The sequence below is a fragment of the Mustela nivalis genome, assembly GCF_964662115.1.
Source record: "Mustela nivalis genome assembly, chromosome: X".
NCBI classification, from domain to species: domain Eukaryota; kingdom Metazoa; phylum Chordata; class Mammalia; order Carnivora; family Mustelidae; genus Mustela; species Mustela nivalis.
The window spans coordinates 114,886,913-114,906,782 of record NC_139040.1 but is presented as its reverse complement, the minus strand read 5'-3'; the positions used below and the strand labels follow the sequence as shown (position 1 = coordinate 114,906,782).

Sequence of the window (19,870 nt, the reverse complement as noted above, 5' to 3'; positions counted from 1 at the left end):
AATTCTTATTAGGTTATTATGGGGATTTTCAACTAACATTCTAAGATGTTAAAGAAAAGTATTTCACCAAAAAGAATTTAAAAGGAAGACAAATGAAGAAAGAGACTGCAAAGGTTTTGTGAAACTAACATATAACAATAAGTAGAGAAAAAATGATTATATCATAATGATTAAAACAAACAAACAAACATAAAATATTGCTGGTAAGAATGTAAAATGGTTCAGGTCCTTTTGTAAACTTGGCAGTTCCTCAAAACGTGAAGCTTGGAGTTACCATAGGACCCAGCTCTTTCAGCAGTAGTTATATAGCCAAAAGAAACAAAAACATAGACCCACACAAACAATTGCACATAAAGGCTAACAGCAGCATTATTTATAATAGGACTAAAAAATATTTCATTAATAAGGTCTCCTATTTACAGTGTCCCAACACAGGTGTCAGTGAAAGAATGAGTGTCTAATAGTATAAAATATCGGTGCCTTCAATGTGATTGCTAATTGTATCAGTTAAAGTACACACATGTGAATTGTGTGTGTGTGTCTGTGTGACCTAACAATGTATAAGGTGTCACCAGAAATGGGGCTCTATGTATAGAGTATGTTCTTTGGTCCTGTCCAGGGATGGGTTCCAGAGAATCAACAGAGGGGAAACCGCAGTGTGCATTATAAAGATGAAGTGAATTGAGATGAAACAAAGAGGGAGGTTTCTGGGGAATCTCACCCACGAAAGCCACACATTTCATTTTCCCAACCCCCACTTCTCATTGATCTCCTTTCCTTCTCCTCTAGATGAAATTGCCATTGGTAAGCAACAGCCCTAAGCTATAACTCAATTCCCTTTGAAGCAAGGACATTCATCAATCCATGTGAATCACCATATTATGGGTTTGACCTGATCAGTTTTCACCTCCACCTTGTAAACTCCTCCAGGCCACTGACCTCTCTTGTCCAGCTCTCATCCCTAAACCTTTACATTCAACCCTCCTTTGTTGTAGCTTAGAGCTTAACACAGTCCCCCCCACCCCCACCCAATGCTTTTTCCTCACTCTGACAAGAGGCTCTGATCTCCAGTGGAATTTGATAAAACACACTAATATCTCTAGGGTTGTGTATGGTTTAGCATAATTCTTTGGAACAACATGGTGTCTTCAGAAATCATGAGGCAGTATCTTAGCTCCATTCTGCAATCATCTAAGTCCTGCCAATTCTATTTTCTGAAAAACCTATCAACCCTTCCTTTTCCATCACACTGGTCTCTACCTTGCTTCAGGGCCTAATCTCTTCTCATCCTGATTATTATCATAACCTCCCAATTGAACTCTTTGTCTCTAGTCTTGCCCTTCCTTTATCCAGCTTCCATGTGGCCACTGGAATAACTTTATAGAACACAAGCTTGGCCATAAACTCCCCCAATTCAAAGCCCTGGAATGGCTTCCCATCACCTTCTGAGTGAATACCCAGCTCCTTATGGAGTCTTACAAGCCCCTTTAACCCAGTTCCTGTCTACTTTTCCCAACTCTTGCCTATCTATCCTGAATTATTCGTAGTTCCCAAAACAAGCTAAGCTCTCTATCTATCCCATCCTTAGAATTTAAAATGATATTTCCTCTGCCATGAATACTCCAAGCAGCCTTGAATATTCTTTCCCTGCATGGGGGGGGGGGTAGCTAATTCTCCTCTTTTTCAAACAGCTTTACTGATAATTAATTTACACACCATGAAATTCACTAGGCTAGACCACTAACCTTTCAGACTCCATTTGGATGTCATCTCTTGTTTTTGATTGGTCTCCCTCAAAAACAGATCTTGAAACAAACTGCAGGTGGAAGTGGTTTATGTAGGAGGGGGTTCCCAGAAAACAGAGTGAGGGCATAGAGATGGGAGATGGCAAAGAGAGAAAAGCTGACAAAGTGTGTGCTTGAGAGTGGGTTACTGCTGTGGGCAACTAGGGTGGTCAGCTCTGCAGGGAAGTCTTTTAGAGCCTGCGTGAAACACATCTCTGAGTTGTCCCACAGAGAGGCAAAGAAATTGAGGTACTTATTTTCCCGTTCCTCGTTACTTGAGAGTCACACCCAGGGCTGTTAGGCCCCCTGGCACTTCCAGCCTACCCCATGGCCAAAGAATATCTCAAACAGAGAAAGGCAGGAAGCCATTAGTGTATATAGGAACCACCTAGAATGAACTTGTAAGCCAAGATGGTGAGGATGGAGGACCAGACAGCAGTCCATGTGCGCTCTCCGAAGCTTTTCCGACTTTTCCTGCTTTTCAGTTTGGGCTAGGGGAACATTCTCACTGTCCCATAGAACCAATGTCCTTGCCACACTCCGCAACTTTGTGGTTTCATTTGTTGGCCTCAGTCCACTACACTGGACTCTTCAAAGGCAAGGCCTTTATATGCCTTCATGCTCCACATTAAGGGAAGTGCCTTGGACCTCCTACCTGGCCCAATAATGTGCGAGGTTGTTTCAAAGCACTTTATATTCATTATCATATTTTACAGCTGCAAATCTCCTTACCAGAGAGAAAGCATCATCATCTTTATCATTCTGATTTTATGGACAGAAAGCTGAAATACAGTGATGAGACACAGCTAGGTGAAGGACCACATTTGCTGATAGCGAGGCCAGTAGCCAAACTGCTTTAGTTTCTGCTCCTTGGCACACTACAGGGAGTAATGGCATTCACCTGAGGCTAAATCTTTCAACCCATGGTAGAACAAACTTTTCCATATCTAGAATAATCCACTTTTACAATGTTCAGAAGATGCCTGAAGGTGGAAGCAAAGCAGGCCTAGAAATGCTGAGTCCTGTGCTATATCTGAGAAAGGAACTTTTGATTTTTTTTTTTCTCCTCTCACTTAGCCTCTCTGAGGAACTGCCTCCTGATGTAATTTTTCTACAATTCTAATATTTGTGAATATGTAAATCAGATTTTACTATTAATTAATTCACCAACATAATGCCATTCACTGGAAGGAAGTGATCAGCCATGGGGAACAGAATGCCTTGTAGCTCTGTCATTTTTAAAAGTCAAAGCAAGAAGTACACAGTTCTAATAACAGAAGGGATAAAGTGCTTTGTTCTTAGGTTATGCTCTGGAGTACAATTTTTAAAGGGATTAAATATATAAACATCAAAGAAAGACTGCCCTGAAGCTAAAAGTTGTATCAGGAAACCCCCTGCTTTTTTATGTCCCCTATGTTCAAACATAAGACAATGGATCTGGTGATTATAATGGTGTCTATTCACTTTACACAGTAAAGTAAAGGAAGACAATTAAAGAATTTTTCCCTCTGCAGTATAGTGACTATCACTAAAAAATGAAAGAATTTCAACAGGCATAAGGTCAGCCTATTTGGTTGCTTATTTTATTATGTATTTTCAAACCACTTAACAGTTTTCCATTTTAACACTTTGAGGGATTTTTCTTGGTAGAAAAATCCAGACAAGAACTGCAGAAGTTTTACCATCTGCAAAAAGAGTGGGTTGGATTAGATCAGCAAACATTTTGGGTTCCATTACAATATTTTTGTTGGTCCACAGAACTCCTCTGAGGAATACCAACATCAGACATGAATCCAAACACTGAAAAACCGATTAATGGATAGGAGGCAAATTGCCACTCTACAACACTATTATATGAATAGGAAATACAGAAATAATATAAAATTGTTTATAATATTCATAGCATATTATATTATCTGATTAAGAAGTGTTTGATGTATTATTATACCCAGTCAAGGCATTTTAGGAAAGGAATAAGTCAATTGTGCTAAGAAGAAGAATGAGTGAACAGAAAAACAGATTTTGATATCAGATAGGCCTATATTCTATTTATACTTCTATTGAAGTAAAATATTTCACAAGATATTTAATCTCCTTAATCCTCAGTCTCCTCTCTCTTTAAAATAGGTTTGACAATTCTTAATAGCCCATGGTAATTTTGCAAATTACAAAGTTAACATATGGGAAAATGCCTAGGGTTAAATTTATTTATTTATTAGAAGATTTTATTTATTTATTTATTTGACAAAGAGAGAGAGTGATCACAAGTAGGCAGATAGACAGGCAGAGGGAGAGGGAGAAGTGGGTTCCCCACTGAGCAGAGAACCTGAAGCAGGGCTCGATTCCAGGACCCTGGGATCATGACCTGAGCTGAAGGCAGAGGCTTTAACCCACTGAGCCACCCACGTGCCCCGTAGGGCTAAATTTAGCACATAAAATCCATTAAAATGTTCTTTCCCCCATGTTCTATTCTTTCTATAAGTTTTCTGCTGAATTACTCCGAAAATTCAAGAGATTATTTGTTAATGTCAGTTCTTTTGTATCCCTTTAAATGTCCCTCTCCCCATACAAGCACATCACAAAGGCATAAATGTATTGGGCACAATTAAATATGATCCTATTAGATTAAGTGTTCCACTAATTTAAATATTTTTCCATTTTAATTGGCCTGGATTAGGAAAAAAATTATCAAACCCTGTATTATATTATTCTAAAGAATCTTTTTTTAGCTCTAATTTTTCTCTAAAAACAATTTAGAAGTGATGAGGGTTGGAAGGGGGAAGAGTAGCTGGGGTTAAATGGACCTGTCCCTGGTGCTGAAACTGAAAAAAACATACCTAAACTCTCCTCATTTAGGTGTGGTGGATGGAAAGCTAGTTTAACTTCATGAAAAAACCTGAGTTGCGCTTAGTTTGATATCAAGAAAGTGGTATTACTCAGGACTTCTCAAAGCTTTAAGATGATCCCAAGGGAAGAGAGAAGGGGTCCTCCAGCAGTTCAGCCAAGTGATCAAAAGGCTGTAAAAAAATAAACCTGACACATAATATCATTAACATGTAGATATCTATAACATTAGATAACAAAGATGTTCAAGTCAACAAGATGCTAATTCTAGACTAAAGGCATTCTAAAACTAGAGACTAACCATATATCATCTATGCCTTTTTTAAGACCCCACACCATTGTTGTGACCTCTCTCCTCTGGCATTTCCCTTACTCAGGTTCATATTTTAACCCTCAGTAGATGTATCCAACCCTATTAAACTAAAAACTCCTCGAGGGCGGGGAATCCCTTGTTCTATTTCTCCAAGTTGTTGACTACCGTAGAAACTTACTGCTAATCGGAATAAAATTACTCCATTTAGTTAAATTAATCAATGTTGGTGAGCCAGTCAAAGAAAGCTTATTAGATATGTGGGCTGGGATTTTTAAGAGAACCTTGAAGGATGGAAAGATTTTGGAAAGTGAAGAGAAGGTAAGGCCATGTTTTATGTTAGGAGAAAAAAGTGAAGCACAGATTTGGACCTGGATGACCACAGACACTCAGCTAGTGTGGTCCAAAATGTCTCTTTCTGAGAGGAAGACAAGTCCTAAGAAACTCTTAAGGATAGATGAGCGGGGATTGGATTAAATGGGTGATGGGCATTAAGGAAGGCACTTGTTATGATGAGCGCTGGGTGTTGTCTGTAAGTGATGAATCACTGAATCCTACTCCTGAAACCAATATTACACTGTATTTTAACTACCTAAAATTTAAATAAACAAATAAATGAATGTAAGAAAGAAGGAAGAAAGAAAGGGAGGGAGGGAGGAAGGAATCTTTAAAATCCCATCTACAAAAAAACAAAAACAAAACAAAACAAAATTAAAAATGTTTCTCCCTGACTGAGTGCATCAAATAGCCCTCTCTGAGTCCCGAGTCCTATGTTTATTCAGGAAAATGATTCTGCGTGACATTTTTTTTCACTATGTGATGATAAATCGCTTTTTTAAAAGAGTCATGATGATATTTACTGAGTTGGCGGAATACCCTGAAAAACACAGGTATCCAATTAGCACACTTTCCTTTAGGATGGCACAACACCCAACACTTAAAAAATATGAGTGTTACTGAGATTGGAATAGCATAAAGAAGTGATGAGCACACTATCCTAAGTGCCACCCTAAATTACAACTGTTCAAATATCCTTTGCATGATCCTGCTACGTATAGTGATGTCATGGTTTAGATTTAACATATATGCATGAAGGTATTGTGTTGTTTCTCTGGTAGAAAATGGTAGTATGATTATTGAAAGCGATGGGTGACACACTTGTTATACAAGAGTAGACCCATGTTTCTAACCTTATCAAACCAAATACGATTTTTTTTTTGAGTCCACACTCCCTCCACACCATGATTAATCCCTTACAAGAGACTTACTTCAAATATAACAGATGATAAGAATCCCCTCCCAAGTGAGAATATTTCATTAATTTTATCAACAAATTTAATCCTGGTGAAGTAATGCCCTTGTCCCTTCCAATTTAACAATAATTATGAAGTCATCTGTAAGGAGCAGTCTACTTAAAAAGTAGTGGTGGATATTTGACCTTAAGAAAATAGAGATGTAGTCAGAGATTTATGTAAAGGATGTTCATCTCAGTCTTATTTATAACAGCAAAAAATTGTTTTTAGAGGGGCAGAGGGAGAGAGAGAATCTTGGGAAGGTTTCTCATCCAGCACACAAGCCAGATGCAGAGCTAGAACTCACAACCCTGAGATCATGACCTGAGCCAAAATCAAGAGTCAGACGCTTCACTAACTGAACTACCCAGCACCCCCCAACAGTAAAAAGTTCTTTAAATGCCCAAAAATAGAATATAAGTTAAATAAATCCAGTTTTAGTCATTTGGTGGAATTCTATGCAGCCATTAAAGTGTTTTATAGCAATATTAATCAATATGAGAAAAAGCTTATGATCTATTTAACAGGAAAAAATGCTTATAAAACAGAATGTTTACTATGACTTTCAGTTTCAGGAAAAGTGTATAAATACTTAATATACATTGCCTAAGCCCTCCTGCCAAAGACCGCCAGGAACACACCAGTAGTTGAATGAGCTGGGTTTATTTTTCCTTGTAGCCAAGGAGAACATGCACCATGGGGAACTGAAGTACATCTCAATAAGAAGGGGTTGGGTTTGTGTTAAGTAACTTGGGGAAAAGTTTAAGGCAGTGGGGCCTGCTGTGGATTGGATGCTGTCAGGAAGCAGGGGTAGTTTTGTGATTGGATGTTTAAGCAAATCTGTATCTAAGAGAGAAGACTAGACCAAAGCTAAAGCTGAAATTTAAAAAAAAAAAATTTAAGACAATAATCACTCCCATTAGCCAAAATAGGGGCTTGTTTGGTCATTTTTGAGATTTGGACAATGCTCATGCTTCATCTGTGTCCAGACATGATTATGGAGTGGTCCGAATTTTGTCTGGATCCATGACAGTCACCGAATGACCTTATCTGACAACAGTGTTCAGGAGAATAGTCTTTATTCAAAAGGAGAACACGGAAACTTAGTTGTGAGTACCAGGGCAGCTCCTAGCCACACAAAGTCCCAAGTGGTAATACCAGGCCAGCTTCGGGATGGCAGGGAATGATTTTCTTTTCCACACACACACATATTCAAGAAAGACTAGAATGATGTCAGATGTCATTAACTAGGTACTTGTGGTATTCCAGACACTGTTTTAAGTGCCTTACATCTTTTAACCAATTTACTCCCCACAGCCACTCTATGAGATAGGCACCATGAATTATTCCCATTTTCCAGAACAGGGAAGTATGGCATAAGAAGTTACTACTTACCCAACCTATCACAGTAAGTAGTGGAGCCTGGATTCCACTTAGTGGCTATGCAACCAACAGCCTGAACCTCTGCATTAGACTGTCTCTGTGTACCATAAATGATCACAGAGGCTACCTTTGGGAGGCAGTGTGAGTAACAGGGCTACGGAGTCGTTTTGATTCTTTGTTTCTAGTTCTTATTTTCTAAATTTTCTACAATTAAAATGTATTAATTTTTAATCAGAAAAAGGAATTAATTAACGAATGTACTAACGGAAGCTCTAGTCCCAAGGTCATTGTCCCAAATGCAAACCCAGGTCTTTGGTGGTGGCCACGCTCCCCCCCAACTTCTGAATCAAGAGAAGAAAAATCAAATCGGGAGGAGGCAACGCCCCCACCCTCTGGCTTCAGCTCAAGTTAGGTAATACTAACTGAATTTCCCGCAATAAAAAGTGGCAGCAAGATCCCTTCTGAGGCCGTTCAGTGTCTGTGAATTAAAGCAGGCGGGGTGGAAGTTGCCCCACATATACATCAAGAGGATTAGGAACAGAGTAAGAAGGACTAGAGGCAAACGCCTTGGTCTCAAAGGAAAGGCCTCTCTGTGCGGGAGAACAACATACCCCCCCCCCCCACACACACACACACTTCGCCCTCCCTGGCCAGCTGAGCATCGCTGGGCTTCCCCCGCTCTAAGATTCAGCCCAGGCGCTGAGAAAGGGGATGCCTACTCTTCAGCCTGCGTGAGCGCTCACATTAAAAGGCCGAAAATTCTAGGGATCGGAGTGAACCAAGCTTAGGAGGGAACCATTTGGAGGGACAAAGAACAAAAAGAGCTTCGCCAAAATGTTGAAGGCTCCCAAGGAGACTTGTCGGTTGGTTTCCCTTCTCTTACTTTCGTCGCTGCGCTGGCATCAGGGCATATGAAACATCCCTGTTCGCTCCCCGCGCCAAGACCGACTTCAGGCCTCCAGAGAGGTGCCTACCCACCAGATGCCGCCCGCTCAGCGGCAAAGAACTGGGCTCGCAGTATTTCCCACTGCTGCCGCACCCCACCCTACCCCCCCCCCCCCCGCCCTTTCCGCCTTTCCTTCTGCCCCGGCTGAGAGCCACGCAGGGCATCCACCCTGCCATTTAGCACCTCGGCTGCGCAGTGGTGGGTGGTTTCCCAAAGCGTGTGCCCTCGCAGCCACTTGCTCTTGCCTCGCCAGCTGCAGGGGCACAAGTCAAAGAGGCTTTTCCCTCCGCGATCATCGTGAATCAGCAAAGCGCTGCAGAGCAGCGGCGTCTCCTCAAGCAGAAATTACGGTGCTGGGGGAAGGGCACAAGGGTAGTGTTGCAGGGGGATTTCTAGCCTCTCCCAACGTGTCCCTCCCCAGGACGACGGCACTGGGGCGGGGGTGGGGGAGGTGTTGACTGGAAGCTGCTGTTTGAACCTAGGCGCCCGGGGGAGCCTCTGGAAACGGAGATCGGTGTGGGGGAAACAAGGGTGAGGAGAGAAAGTGGACATGAGTACAGATGGGTAGAAGGACCTAGGGAACTGACAGAGCAGAGCGGGTGCGCCCCCGGGGTGGGCAGCGCAGCAGTTGCAGGTGCTGATGAGGGAATGTAGGAGGGAGGGTCTGGTGTGGGGGAAGGGAGGAGAGAAACCAAAAACGGCGGCTTTCCCAGCCCAAGACTTCCTGTTTCTAACAGGCAAGTTCCCAAGTTCAGTTTGAGAAGTGAAGGGCCGTTTGGCATTGGGGAGTCTGGAATGGGAACGTTAGGGGAATACCTCCTTGAATCGCATTCTCCCACCCATTTCTCTCTCCCTCTCCTCTTCTTCCCCCCTCCTTCCAGTCCTCCTCCTCCTCTCCCTATTCCGTCTTCCTTCTTCAGTATGCTTGTCCACGCTCCGTAGTGCGGACTACACTCCAGGGACCGCGCCTCCAGTCGCCACCGCCTCTTCTTTGACCCTTGGCACTGGGAAGCCAAGTGGGAGCGACAGGAGGCGTGGAAGGGAAAAACCGAGCGTTAAGAGCGCAAAACCTTGGGACCCCCTCACCGCGCACCGGTCCCCACCCCCCTTAGCCGGACCGAGCGCCTCAGTGGCCCAGACTCCGAGATCCGGCTCGGTTTGAGTTGCAATGGATGCACCCCGGGGCTTAGAGCGCACAACGAAACGCGCTAAATTGTACCTGTGCGTGGCCGTTCCCGCCGCCGCCGCAGGTCTATCCCCGGCCCGAAGCCGGCGCCCGCCTTCCCGGGAAATTCTCTGGAGGGGGAGTGCGAGGGGAACCATAGTGGCTGCCTGGTAGCTCAAGGCTGGCGCGCACACGCACACGCCCAACTTTGCCGAGACGTCGGCGCCCCCCGGGCTCCCCCGCGCCCCCTGCGGCTCGGCATGCTCGGAGACCAGTATCTCTCCAGGTCTGAGATAAGGTGTCCCCCACTCCCACGCTTGCGTCTTTGAGAATGAGAGGGCGGGGTGTTGGAGAGAAGGGGAGTAACGCTACGGATTCCCGGTTCACAAACACTCTACGCCCGCCCGCAGGGGCGCCTGCTCCAGCCCCGCCGCCACCAGGTCCCCCAGACCCGCCTGTGACGACAGAGGGAGGAGGAGGAGGCAGGGCGGAGAGCCGGGAGTCCGGGAGCTCCACCGACTGACCATCAGGACCCGCACTTTTGTTATTGGGGGACGGGGTGGGCGCGCAGGTTGAGGGGCGCACAGGAGAACTGCCCAGCCCCAATACACTCTGGAGCAACCCTAAATAAGGGCGAGAAGAAAGAGTCTCCCCAGACGCCTTTTGGGTAGACGTGCCCCAGACGCACATTCGGACCCCGTGGTCCCGCGGCAGCTGCAGTGTTGGGGATAATTTAAATGGCTCTTACTTGAGAGGAGGCGTGATTTCCACATTCGAGCGTCTTCGCTCCCCACCCCCTCTCCGCACCAGCCAGTGCGCGCCACCACCTGAGCCTGGCGAGAGCCCGGGCGCACGCAGTCTTCAGCCTCCTCCTTTCCGCCTCTGGGGGTACTTGGCTCTGAGCGGGTCCACCCGACGCCCCCCGGGAGAACTCTTTACTTTTTGTTTGGAAAATCGGGGCCATTTCTTTATTCATCTCTGGGTCTCCCTGGAGGAGGACAGGGGAGGGGAGGGCGTGCGAGGCGGGCCGGGCCGGGGGAGGGGAGCGCGGGCAGGGGAGGGGACTGGGTGTAGCCTGGAATTCTCCGTCCTCGTGTTCCTAGGCTGGCGCGCAGAGTCTCCCCGAGATAGCGCCGCCGCCGCTCCCCGCGCCACCCCGTCGTTGGCCTTGGGGGTCGGGTGAGTGGGGTCATGACGCGCCGCGGGGGCTGCTCCGGGCCCCTCCCGCGCTGAGCCGGGACGCGGCCCCGCCGCGCGGAGCCCCTCGGGCTGGGAGGCGGCGGGGGGTGGGGAGGGCGCACGGGGTAGGGCGGGGTGGGGGCGGCGCGGAGGCCGCCAGGCTGGGGGGCTCTCTGGGCCGGCGCGGCCGCGGGCAGGAGGGCGTGTCTCCGGCCCGAGGGGACCCTCCCGAGGCGCGGCGCGGGACTCCCCGATGGTGGTGCCGCGGCTCCGGGAGAGCTCCGGGTCTCGCCTCCGCCGCCGCCGCCGCCGCCGCCGTCGCCGCCGCGGGCGCCACCACCGCCGCCGCCGCCGCCGCCGCCGCCCGAGCCCGCGCCGAGCGTGCGCCTCGCCCTCCTCCCGCGCCCGCTCTGCTCTAGGATGCTGCGGCAGGTTCTGCACAGGGGCTTGAGGACGTGTTTCTCCCGGCTCGGCCACTTCATTGCCAGTCACCCGGTTTTCTTCGCCTCGGCGCCCGTGCTCATCTCCATCCTGCTCGGCGCCAGCTTCAGCCGCTACCAGGTCGAGGAGAGCGTGGAGCACCTGCTGGCGCCCCAGCACAGCCTCGCCAAGATCGAGCGCAACCTCGTCAACAGCCTCTTCCCGGTCAACCGCTCCAAGCACCGACTCTACTCGGACCTGCAGACCCCCGGGCGCTACGGCCGGGTCATCGTCACCTCCTTCCAGAAAGCCAACATGCTGGACCAGCATCACACCGACCTGATCTTAAAGGTGAGAGGGGGGCGGGCGCGGGCAGCCTCCGCCGGCGCCGCTGCCGCGGCTGGGCTAGCTCTGCGCGGGGGTCCGGTCTGAGAGCGCCGCCTCTCCCATCCCAGGCGGCTGCCGCAGGGGCTCCCCTGCACCGCGCGCCCCTCGGAGGCCGCCCGGAGCCTCCTAGCCTCCTGGCGGGAAGCGTCCGGGTCCGGGCCCTGCCCTGCCCTGGCCGCTGTCGCCGCCACCCCGGCAGCTGCTGCAACAGTTGGGGCGGCAGCAGCCACGGTACTGTGGTCGGTGCGCTTGTTTTGGTCGCAGTAGTCTTGGGGGTAGGGAGGCTTGGGGGTAACTGGGCCAAGAAGGAGCAGAACAAGAGAAGACATTCTAGAAAGTCCTGGTACTTGAAAACAAAATATTACGCTTGGGGGGGGGCGATATTCAGAGACCCCTCTCCCCATTCTTTACTCTCTTCCTCTGACCTTTGGAGTGATTTCAGAAAGGCTGCCCTGAGGGGCCGGGAGGGGGCAAAGGAATGAGAGGCGGGATGGTGAGGAAAATGCCTCCTACCCACCCTGGAATAAGTGTGGTCCCTGGCGAGGACGCGGGGCTGCCCTGCTGCCCTCTCCCCAGAGCGAGGTGGCCATCTCTGTCTTCCTGGGTAGGAAATGATGTCTGTCATTCGCAGTTATTTTGTCTTGCACAGTAGCTCCCCTCTTCCGAAATGCAAAAACTTCTTTGGGAAAACAGGGATTCGATTAATCCACTTTTGTTTGGGTGCATTTGGGTGTGAGGGTGAGGGGCAGAGCCAAAAGGGTGAGGACAGAAGCCAGGTTGTGTGGCCCTGAGAAGAGCACAGGAAATCTAGCAGCTGGTTAGAGGGTGACACTTGTGGAAACAGGTTGTGCTGTCAACCCGAGGTGGAAATTTGATGTGAAAAGTGAGGTTAATGGTGATAACTTTCAAGAAGTTCCTAAGAAAAGCAGAGGAGTGAGGACTAGAGATGGGAAAGTGGAGACCTTCAGAAAGAAAAGCAAAAATAGGTGAGAATGTTCCATCCAAGTCCCTGGTGGGAATTGTGGGGCTTGTTTATTACTTAAGGTGCCCCTGTGCGGAGGGTGACGACAACCAGTCCCAGCTGGAGCCCTGGGGCAGAGGCACAAAAAGGGCTGGTTTTGTGAGGGTCTCTGGTCCAGATCGGGGATTAGAAGAAGCCAGTTAGATTTCTAGTCCTCTTATGCCACTGGGAGTCAGCCAGTGAACCTAGGGAACTCTCTCTTCTTTCCCTCTACAGGTAACCCTCTATATCCCTGGAGACCCACTAATTTTCCTATGTTACTTCCCTCCCTCTCTCTGTTGATGTGTTACCTATCGGCAATTAGTAATGAGGGGAATCCAACCAGGAACCCAGTAGAATTAGGACCTTCCCACGTTGGATGGCTTGTGATATTTTAAATGGCACACACATCATCACAGAACCTTAATAACAGTGGTCTGGAAATATTTGATTTTCTCATGATTATGCTTCCAATATCGAAGTGAGGTTGTTTTGGTTTTTTTGGTCCCAATACTTCAGTGAACATATTCTGACACACAGAAAAATACTGCCCCAAATGCTTTCCCAAGAAAACACATAGTAGTTTCATCGCTGGCTTAAGGAAACTATAATTTAGCCAGTCCTGACAGCTGGAAAGGTACCCTATATTTTGATAGATGATCTACTAAATGATGTTTCTCTTTGTATTTTTCCCCCCAACGTGATGTTTCCACTGGCTTCCCCCCGCCCCAACAAACCATCACGCCACTGTGACAGGCAGTCACCGGTTACATTCACTCTCAAGGTTAATGAGACATCAACAGGCACATCAGACCTCTTTTCAACAGGATTGTTTCTCTCCTATTTGATTTTGATCTGTTCAGGACACAAAACCATATTATCAGAGAAAGTTGGTACTGGAGAGAAAGAGGGAAGCTGTCTTTGCCTCCGTGGCTAAAGGGCAACTTTAAAGGACAGCGGTCTTGTCAGTAAATTGTTTTCGGATTCGAGATGGTTTTTCATGTGCTATGTGTCTGGGGAAAATCAGAACCAAGTCAAATAGTGGTCAGAAGCCATTTCAAGCTGATGGCTCTCTGGTCAAGTGAATTCATACAGTTTATAAAAACTGAAACCTAGAAAACTGAGGGAATTGCCTCAATTTTATATATCCATTTTTTTCTTTCTACATCTAACTCCTGTATCTGGACAGTTTGGAGGTGGGGGACAGAAAAATGGACCTCCAATAGTCATGGTAATATGAAGTGGGGGAACGATCACTTATTGTCATCTGTCTTTCTTTCCATGAGATGAAGATGTGTCCTTTACAAAAGGTGTTAAGAGTCAAAGAGTCACTGTTTCTGACCTTTCTAGTGTTATTCTGATACTTCGCTGCTGGCATGAAGGGTAGCCCTGACAGCTAACATTGCATACAGCACCATCCAGCTCCTGCCTATTCGATGGCATCGCATTTGAAACGAAGTGAACAAAACACAAGCTGGGTTTTATGAAGGCTTTCTCAGGCCCCATTATGAAACCAGAGGAAGTACCTTGCAGGGCTGCGTCCTTTACTCCTCATGGTTCTCTGTGGTTGGACCCATTCTATGAAGGAGATCATTGGGATATTAGTCCAGCTACTTTCTGAGAAAAATAGAATGGGAAAGGATGATGACAAAAAGTACAAGTCCGGGTTGATTTTTCTGAAATACAACTGAGAGTAGCAGCAAGAAAAAAAATCTAAACTGATCTTATTTGGAGAAGCTTTCTCAAATTTGTGCAGGTGACATGGTGCCATGCTCAGTCTGTGCAGCATAGATTTCCACCCCAAACTATGAGAGGGGTGACTGTCCCTAGCAATGGTTTCCTCTGAGGTCTATGAAGCAAAGAGGTGATGTGGGGTTAAGGGGGGGTGGGACCTGATATTGCTAGTAAAGGATCAACCACTAATTTCTGGACATCTCTAAAAGTCTTCATTTCACTAGAAGATTAAATTTAGCTCACTATTATATTTTAACAGAAAATCCAGGATGTTCATCTCAGAGCAAATTTCAGAGTAGCACCTCATGAGCTTTTATAAATCTGTTTGTTCTTGATCACCGAAAATGAAGTGTAAGAAGGTCTTGTTGGTAATTGATCTAGGCTGTGACCAATACACTAGTTGATTTATCCCAGAGTCATCAGGTAGAATGAAGGACCAGTTTAGCCCAGTCCTCATAATAATAATATCACCTTTATATCACTCTGTACATTAGAAACACACAGTACATTTAAATAGAGCAAAAACCTCAGGGTAAAAGTGCTGCGATCCCATTTTACAGAGGAGAAATCTGTTCCTTACAAAATTCACTGAATTGTCCACAGAAAGAAGACAAGGACAGAAACAGGACAGGACGGGGTTTTGATTCCCGGTCCAGTACTCTTCACTACAATTTACTGCCTCCCATATGATAAACTACTTGAATGATTAAAATGTACATTTTTTAAATCCAAATGAAGTATACTTGACTAAAGTCTCATTCCTATCTCCCAGTGTCATCTTAGCAGTGGTAACTGGATGGTGAAGACATTTTCTTGACTGATTCTGTCTGGTGTCAGGGAAAATCCCCATAGAGAAACTCTAGATGCCCAAAGTAAAGCATAAGATACTTGGAAGTAACAATACACAAAGATAGAAAGATAAATGTTTTACTGGCAGAATCTCTGGATGATTGGATGAAGCTATTCCCTATCTGAGCACAGTTCACTCTCCGGGGAGATTCAACTCCAGTGCCTTACACAGTACCTGGCACATTGTAAACCCTCAGTACTTGTCAAAGGGACCTGCCTTAGTTCATTCAGACATTTATGTGATGGGTAAGAAGACTCCATAGAAACTACCTTGAAATGTATTTTCAAAATGACTTGTTTTTATTTTTGCAGTTTCTAGGCTTCTCTTTTTCCATAATACCCTTCTTCTTTCCTCGATAACCTCTGTAGTCCTATTAAAACGTATGTCAGTTTTCAAATTGTGTGGGGGCATTTCCTTTGTACAACTTCTTCTTCGAAGGAACCTCCTGGGGTATTTTACTCCAAACCAATGGAAGGACACATCCTCACTATGCAGACATTCTCCCGCTTACAGAGGAATCTTATTAAATTCAAATATTGAGTTTCAATTAAAAAAAACTTTTTACGTTTAAATACATTAAATAGAACTAAGTGGCAAAATGAGATTAACAGCATTTAACTTGGAATTAATTAACTCAGGCTTTCCAAGAAGGGCAGCAGAACTGCTCGCTTGGGGTCATGAAGACCTGGAAGCTGGATCCAGATTCCAGTTGTCTTCAAATACTGTCTCAGCACTAGTAGTCTCTACCGGAAGAGCCATTGTTCCTCTCTCTACAGTCTAAGAATGGGCCAATTCCAGCTGACTTTTGAGTTCAGAAGGAGGTTTTTTTTTTTAATTTAATTTAATTTAATTTTTTTCAGTGTTCCAAAATTCATTGTTTATGCACCACACCCAGTGCTCTATGCAGTCCGTACCCTCCTTAATACCCACCACCAGGCTCACCCAACCCCCCAACCCCTGTCCACAGTCTCATGGTTCCTCTCCCCCTCCAATTTCCCTGAACTCACTTCTCCTCTCCTTCTCCCTATGCCCTCCATGTTATTCCTTATGCTCCACAAGAAGGCGTTTTTATATTTTCAAAATATTGTAACAAAACAAAACAAAAACAAAGAATATGAGGCAGAGATGGCATATGGCTCTCAAAGCCTTAAACTATTTACTCTGTGGTTCTTTACATTGAGAAGTTCCTGTACTGTCTTCCAAACCCCTTTACTGGAGCAATTTCTAGAAGTGAATACTGTTAAGTCACGTGGAAGGCAGCGGTTCTCACCCAGGGGGTAGTTTTGCTCCCCAGGGAACACTTAACAAGGGTAGGACACATTTTTCACTGTCACGATGGCGGGGGCGGGGGTGCTGCTGTGGGCTTCCAATGTGTGGAAGTCAGGGATGCCGTTAAACATCCCGCACACACAAGGCTGCACCCCATAGCAGAGAATTATCCGGCCCCAAACACTGCTTGAAGGGGTTCCTCCGTGTTTCTCTGGCTTTGTTAGGGTTTAAACTTTTTCTGCTGCATGGATTACGTCAAATGTAAAATTGCCAAAGAGAAGTTCACATCTTACAGGACTTCGGCTGGAGACAAATACTAGGACCTCTTGAGGAGATGCTTTCAGGCGCGGTCGGGCAGAGAGATCAGATTCTCCCGTGTTATTTTCCCCAAGATGCTATTTTCTTGCTCTCCCTCACACCTCTCTGTTCTTTATAGTCTAAAGCCAAGAGCCGCCCAAAAGGCAAAGCTGCTCCATTGACACTGGCCTTGAGACCCGTCTGAGTGGCCCTGGCTGGCAGGCCAGATGGGTGAGCTGTAGCAGTCGTCCTAGCACACTAGGCGGGGCTCCTCCTGACAGTGTGTAAGCCCCCACCCCCTGGAGCCTGAGGAAGCAGGAAGCAGTGCTTTATTGCCTGGTCCAAGTGCTTGGCTTTCCAAACACAAAATGAGAAAGGAACGAGCTTGTATCCAAGGAACAGTGGACCAAAGGCCCCTGGGTTTGGAGGCCGCCTTAAAGGTCACCTCTGCCAATGCTGACACTGGAATCTGCTCTTAGCATCTCAAGGTGCTTTTCCTGGTGACAGGTGCCATGGCCATTGGAGCACTCGGTGAGCTCTGGGAGCAGCAGGTACTCTGAGAAAAGATGGAGTCTGAGCCTGAAGGGGCAGCGTGTGTGGAGCTCCTGGGCCAGCCACATGCCCTTTGCCCTTTATTTCGGCACTAGGGGAAAATTAAGGAGAGACTGAAATGACTCTTCACTCTCCTTTTCTCTCACAGGAGGTGCATCCCAGTGATCCAAGCACTGTATCCTTCTAGGGCAGTCTGCCTTCTAAACACATTTCCATGGCGTGAGTAGTAGCCTTGAATGCTTGTCAGGCTTGTCTCCTTTAGATTTGGGGAGCAATCTCTTACCTCCCCAGGCAGATGAGCACTGGGTGCAAATTTGGGTAAACCATTCCTTCACGCTGGAATGTACAAATAAAGCCGTAGCAGGAGACGAAGCCCACCTTTTTGATGCCACACAGTATCTTGATAGATGCCTATTAGAGTGAGAGAAGCGTGGTCCTAAAAAATTTACACAAAAACAGAACCTCTCAGAAGTCACCAGACTTACAAACCTCACAGAAAGAACAGCTGAGCCTTTAAGGGGTGACTCCTTCCACTAAGAGGAGAAGGAAGCTAAAAGAAGCTGTCTGTTTTCTGCCCGAGAGGGCACAGCATCCCCACCTCTCCCTGCACGGGAGCCAGGAAGGCACAAGGGACCAGGGAACGTGATCAACTCTGACTTTGTGAGATGCGCCATCTGGTACCTGACTTTGGGGCTCAGTGTGAGCCCCAAGTGATACTTGAGATAGGCTCGAAGCGGCCCTTTGAAGTCAGCTGCTTGGTAGCACATCTCAGCAAGCAGGCCTGTCTGCCGTGCTGCCTGTGCCGCTGCCACAGGCCCGGAAGGCCGCAGAACTTCCGAGGACTCCTGCCAGACTGATTTAATGACCAGCAGGGGAGGTGAGTAATCTCTAACCTTTAGAAGATGAAAAAAAAAAAAAGGGAAATCAACACCAGTTGTTATTTCATATGGGAAGCCCTGAATAATGTGTCGTGCCTTCAACTTCAGAATTCATATTTTGAACAAAAGGATGCAATGAGGGATGAGGGAAGCTATTTTTATCCTCTTGCTCTCTAAGAAATCCTCCTGAGAATATTGTTTCTGGTATTTTGAAAGATCCCCATTGTTAGGTCTTACACTTTAAGTTTGACTTGTGGGTTCTAAGTATAGTTGAGAGGAGGATTTCCATGCAAGCGGATAGCTTGGGAGGTGATATCCAAAAATCCCAGTAAGAAAGTGGGGACATGAAACAAGGGAGTGGCGGGCAGCCAGTCAGGGGAGCCAGAGGTCCACTGCGGGCACCTGGGGCTCGGTGTGTCTGGGGATGCATGAGAGACACTGTAGAACACATGTCCAAGTTACCCCACTGGTGGGTGAAAACGCCAGATATTTATTCCCCAATTCTGCAGCCATCATCAGTTGGTCCAGCTGCATCTGGGGGCACTAAATGAGCCCGACAGTTCCAGATGCTGTATGTGCCCCCTAGAATCAGAATTCTCCTTGTTGCTTTCTGAAAGCCTCAGGCAAAGAGCTGCAGGTGTTTACAGTAAGAGGACTTGGCATGCAGAGGGAAGGGGGAGCTGAGAGCGTGCAAGTGGGGCCCTGACAGCGGCTGTCTGCCCCAGGGTCTCAGCCCATCTAGGGTTACACGTCTCGGAACTCAGGGCCCCCATTCCTAGGCCATGTTCATCCTTTCACTCAACAAAATGGCCATGACCGCATCTCCACGAAGCTACAGGCAAGAATGATCCAGCAGAGCTGTTTCGTTATTCTCGAATCTGAAAACCCATTTTCATTTTTAGTTCTGCCCCTGGATGGTGGTAAAGATGATTCCCAACAGGGCTTGGACACCACCAGGACTGGGGGTTTCTATGCCAAACCCCCAGGAGTGAGGGGCCCAGATCCAGCCACTTTTCATGAATACAAGAAAAGTCCACAGGCTTCTTCTCAGAGCTCCACCTCCACCCGTGGACGCGAGTTGCTCTCCTCCCTAGAATCGCATTCACTCCTTACTTTGGGTCCAGCTGGCGTGCTTCCTACTTTGCGAGGCCTTCCCACATTCATGGCTCCTTCCCTCCCTCAAGTCTATCTGGCTTTCAGTCATCTCCACATTCCTTAACACTTAACTATACCGTTATTACATAATGTGCTGTATTGTCACCTGATACTCTCTCTTAAATAAGATCATAAGCTCGTCAAGGGCAGGAACAATGTCTCCTATTCCCAAATTTCTCCTGGAACCTAGAGTATGCCGCAGGTAGTTAATAAAATATTGCCAGTTCATGCTTTATAGGATGGAAAAGGCGCTCTCCCTTCCATGTTGATTTATTTTGGTCACACTAGAACTGCTAATTTTTCAACATTGAAAGTGAAATTCTTTTGCCCAGTTTTCCATGGGCACCACAACTTTGCCAAATACCACAGCTGCGCTAAATCCTAATTGTCTCAAGGAAAAAAATGCATCTCTGCTATAGCATCAT

The 19,870-nt window shown here is 46.7% G+C and overlaps 1 protein-coding gene and 1 long non-coding RNA gene across 3 annotated transcripts in view; one reads left to right on the top strand and one right to left on the bottom strand.

Annotated features, from left to right (window-relative positions):
* The window catches only part of LOC309856755, a 385,485-nt gene extending 375,461 nt beyond the window's left edge, over nt 1-10,024 (bottom strand). Inside the window, exon 1 of the long non-coding RNA XR_014307337.1 lies at nt 9,779-10,024. This is a non-coding gene — a long non-coding RNA (uncharacterized lncRNA). The remainder of the gene's footprint in view (nt 1-9,778) is intronic.
* Nucleotides 10,025-10,118: 94 nt separating this feature from the next.
* The window catches only part of PTCHD1 (patched domain containing 1), a 58,798-nt gene continuing 49,046 nt past the window's right edge, over nt 10,119-19,870 (top strand). The window contains exons 1-3 of one of the 2 annotated variants that reach the window (XM_082718249.1): nt 10,119-10,612; nt 10,828-10,903; nt 11,323-11,674. In XM_082718249.1, the coding sequence (XP_082574375.1) occupies nt 11,324-11,674 (351 nt within the window). In that variant the 5' untranslated portion in view covers nt 10,119-10,612; nt 10,828-10,903; nt 11,323. Of the gene's footprint in view, nt 10,613-10,820; nt 10,904-11,322; nt 11,675-19,870 lie in introns of those variants that run through there. The other variant, XM_082718250.1, reaches the window with a different exon arrangement.